The sequence below is a fragment of the Echinops telfairi genome, unplaced genomic scaffold (assembly GCF_000313985.2).
Source record: "Echinops telfairi isolate 266 unplaced genomic scaffold, ASM31398v2 ScPeMD7_7417;HRSCAF=8455, whole genome shotgun sequence".
In the NCBI taxonomy this organism is placed as follows: domain Eukaryota; kingdom Metazoa; phylum Chordata; class Mammalia; order Afrosoricida; family Tenrecidae; genus Echinops; species Echinops telfairi.
The window spans coordinates 7,916,569-7,918,116 of NW_022111317.1; the positions used below are offsets into that span (position 1 = coordinate 7,916,569).

General features: G+C 63.5%; 2 protein-coding genes across 2 annotated transcripts in view; one reads left to right on the forward strand and one right to left on the reverse strand.

Annotated features, from left to right (window-relative positions):
- Positions 1 to 2: 2 nt before the first annotated feature.
- TMEM223 (transmembrane protein 223) lies at positions 3 to 659 on the forward strand (the record flags this gene model as incomplete). The annotated part of the gene is made up of 2 exons (XM_030887552.2): positions 3 to 90; positions 218 to 659. Coding segments are annotated over 2 exons (381 nt in total), but the record flags the coding sequence as incomplete, so codon positions are not given.
- A 71-nt stretch (positions 660 to 730) lies between these two features.
- Positions 731 to 1,548, reverse strand: part of LOC101640623 (TAF6-like RNA polymerase II p300/CBP-associated factor-associated factor 65 kDa subunit 6L) — a 16,458-nt gene continuing 15,640 nt past the window's right edge. The window contains exons 11-13 of the mRNA XM_045297196.1: positions 1,525 to 1,547; positions 1,264 to 1,342; positions 731 to 1,070 (exon numbers count right to left, since the gene is read on the reverse strand). Coding sequence (XP_045153131.1) covers positions 909 to 1,070; positions 1,264 to 1,342; positions 1,525 to 1,547 — 264 coding nt within the window. The 3' untranslated portion in view covers positions 731 to 908. The remainder of the gene's footprint in view (positions 1,071 to 1,263; positions 1,343 to 1,524; position 1,548) is intronic.

Below are 1,548 nucleotides of genomic sequence, written 5' to 3' on the forward strand. Positions count from 1 at the left end.
GCCCCCCGGCCGCCGAGCCCCCGGAGCCCCCGGGCCGTGGCCGCTCGGCGCTGTGGCGCTACGGACTGGCCGTCGGCTGCGGCGCCGTCGGTAAGGGGCCGGCCGGTGGGCGCGGAGACCCAGGGTGGGTCCTCGAGCGCCCTCCTCACGAAGGGGGTGCTGGCAGGGTGGGCTGACTGCCGCGAGCGCGCCTCACCCGCCTGTGCTCTCCCTGCAGGGACCCTGGTGCTTGGCGCTGGCCTCCTCTTCTCCGTGCGCTCCGTGCGCTCCGTGGTGCTGCGGGCCGGCGGGCGGCAGGTGACCCTCACCACGCACGCCCCCTTTGGCTTGGGGGCCCCTTTCACGGTGCCCCTGAACCAGGTCTCCTGCATGGCCCACCGGGGTGAAGTCCCTGCCATGTTGCCCCTGAAGGTCAAAGGCCGGCGCTTCTATTTCCTCTTAGACAAAGCTGGATACTTCCCCAACACACAGCTCTTTGACAATACTGTGGGTGCCTACCGGAACTTGTAAGGGGTCGCCCACGCACGCCACGCACCCGGGAGATGAGCGGGACGTCAGGGATGGGAGAACCGCTGGGGTCACGCAAAGGTACCAGAGATCCTGAGCAGAAAATAAAGGCATGAGCCTCGCAGGTTTTCCCAAAGAGGAGGCTGGCGGTACCCGAGTTTTCATCCCTGCTTGTCGCCATCACCATCCTGCCCCCGAGCGGTTATCACCAGCGAGTCGGTAGGAAGACGAAGGAAGACAGTCCTATATTGTGGTACAAAAACAGCCATGGGCAAAGGGGAATATGCTTCCCTCCGGAGGAGCCCAGGCTCCTGGCACAGCGCGGGTGAGGGGAAAGCAAAGCAGATGAGAGGCACTTGGGTCTTCAGCGGCAAGAAGCGCTAGCTTTGGCCGGTCACACTTCAGGAGTGAGGATGGTGACTCCCAAAGAGAGCGTCTGCCTCAGAGCTCCACTCGGGGTCCCCCTTCTCCAGAGGCCGGAATGGGGTGGCTTCCAGCTTCCACTGCAGGCCTTGGAGCACCAGGACCACACACCACAGCACCAGGTTCACCCACGAGGCGGCCTGTGGGGTGGGGGGGAGGGAAGGGGGCAAAACGTGGGGAGTGAGGAGCGAAGGCCCCTCCCCTCAGCTCCTCCCCCCACCCGCTCCTGTGTGCTGTTGGCTGCCCACAGCAGTCTCTGGTGAGCTAGCGTCCTTTTCAGCAGCTCGCTTAGTGAGGGCCCAGTCCCCTAGGGCTCATGTCCGAGGGTCTCACTTCAGCATTATGTAGACTGGAGTAAAACTGCAAGGCGGTCCCTGGGGGTGTCCATGAGATTTTCTGGGCTTCCTGGCAGCTGTGAGGCCAAAGAGTCAGTTAATAAGGGCAGCGGGGAGGGTAAGTTTATAGCCCACCCGTGCCCAGGCCCCTAAGCAATGAAGGTAAATGCTACAGCACTGCCCCCACCCCTAGGCCCCCTGCATAGGACAGAGAGGTGGGGAGTCCCAGGCAGGATGCCCCCACCGCACCTCCTGTTACCTAGCTACAATCTTCAGGGAGACA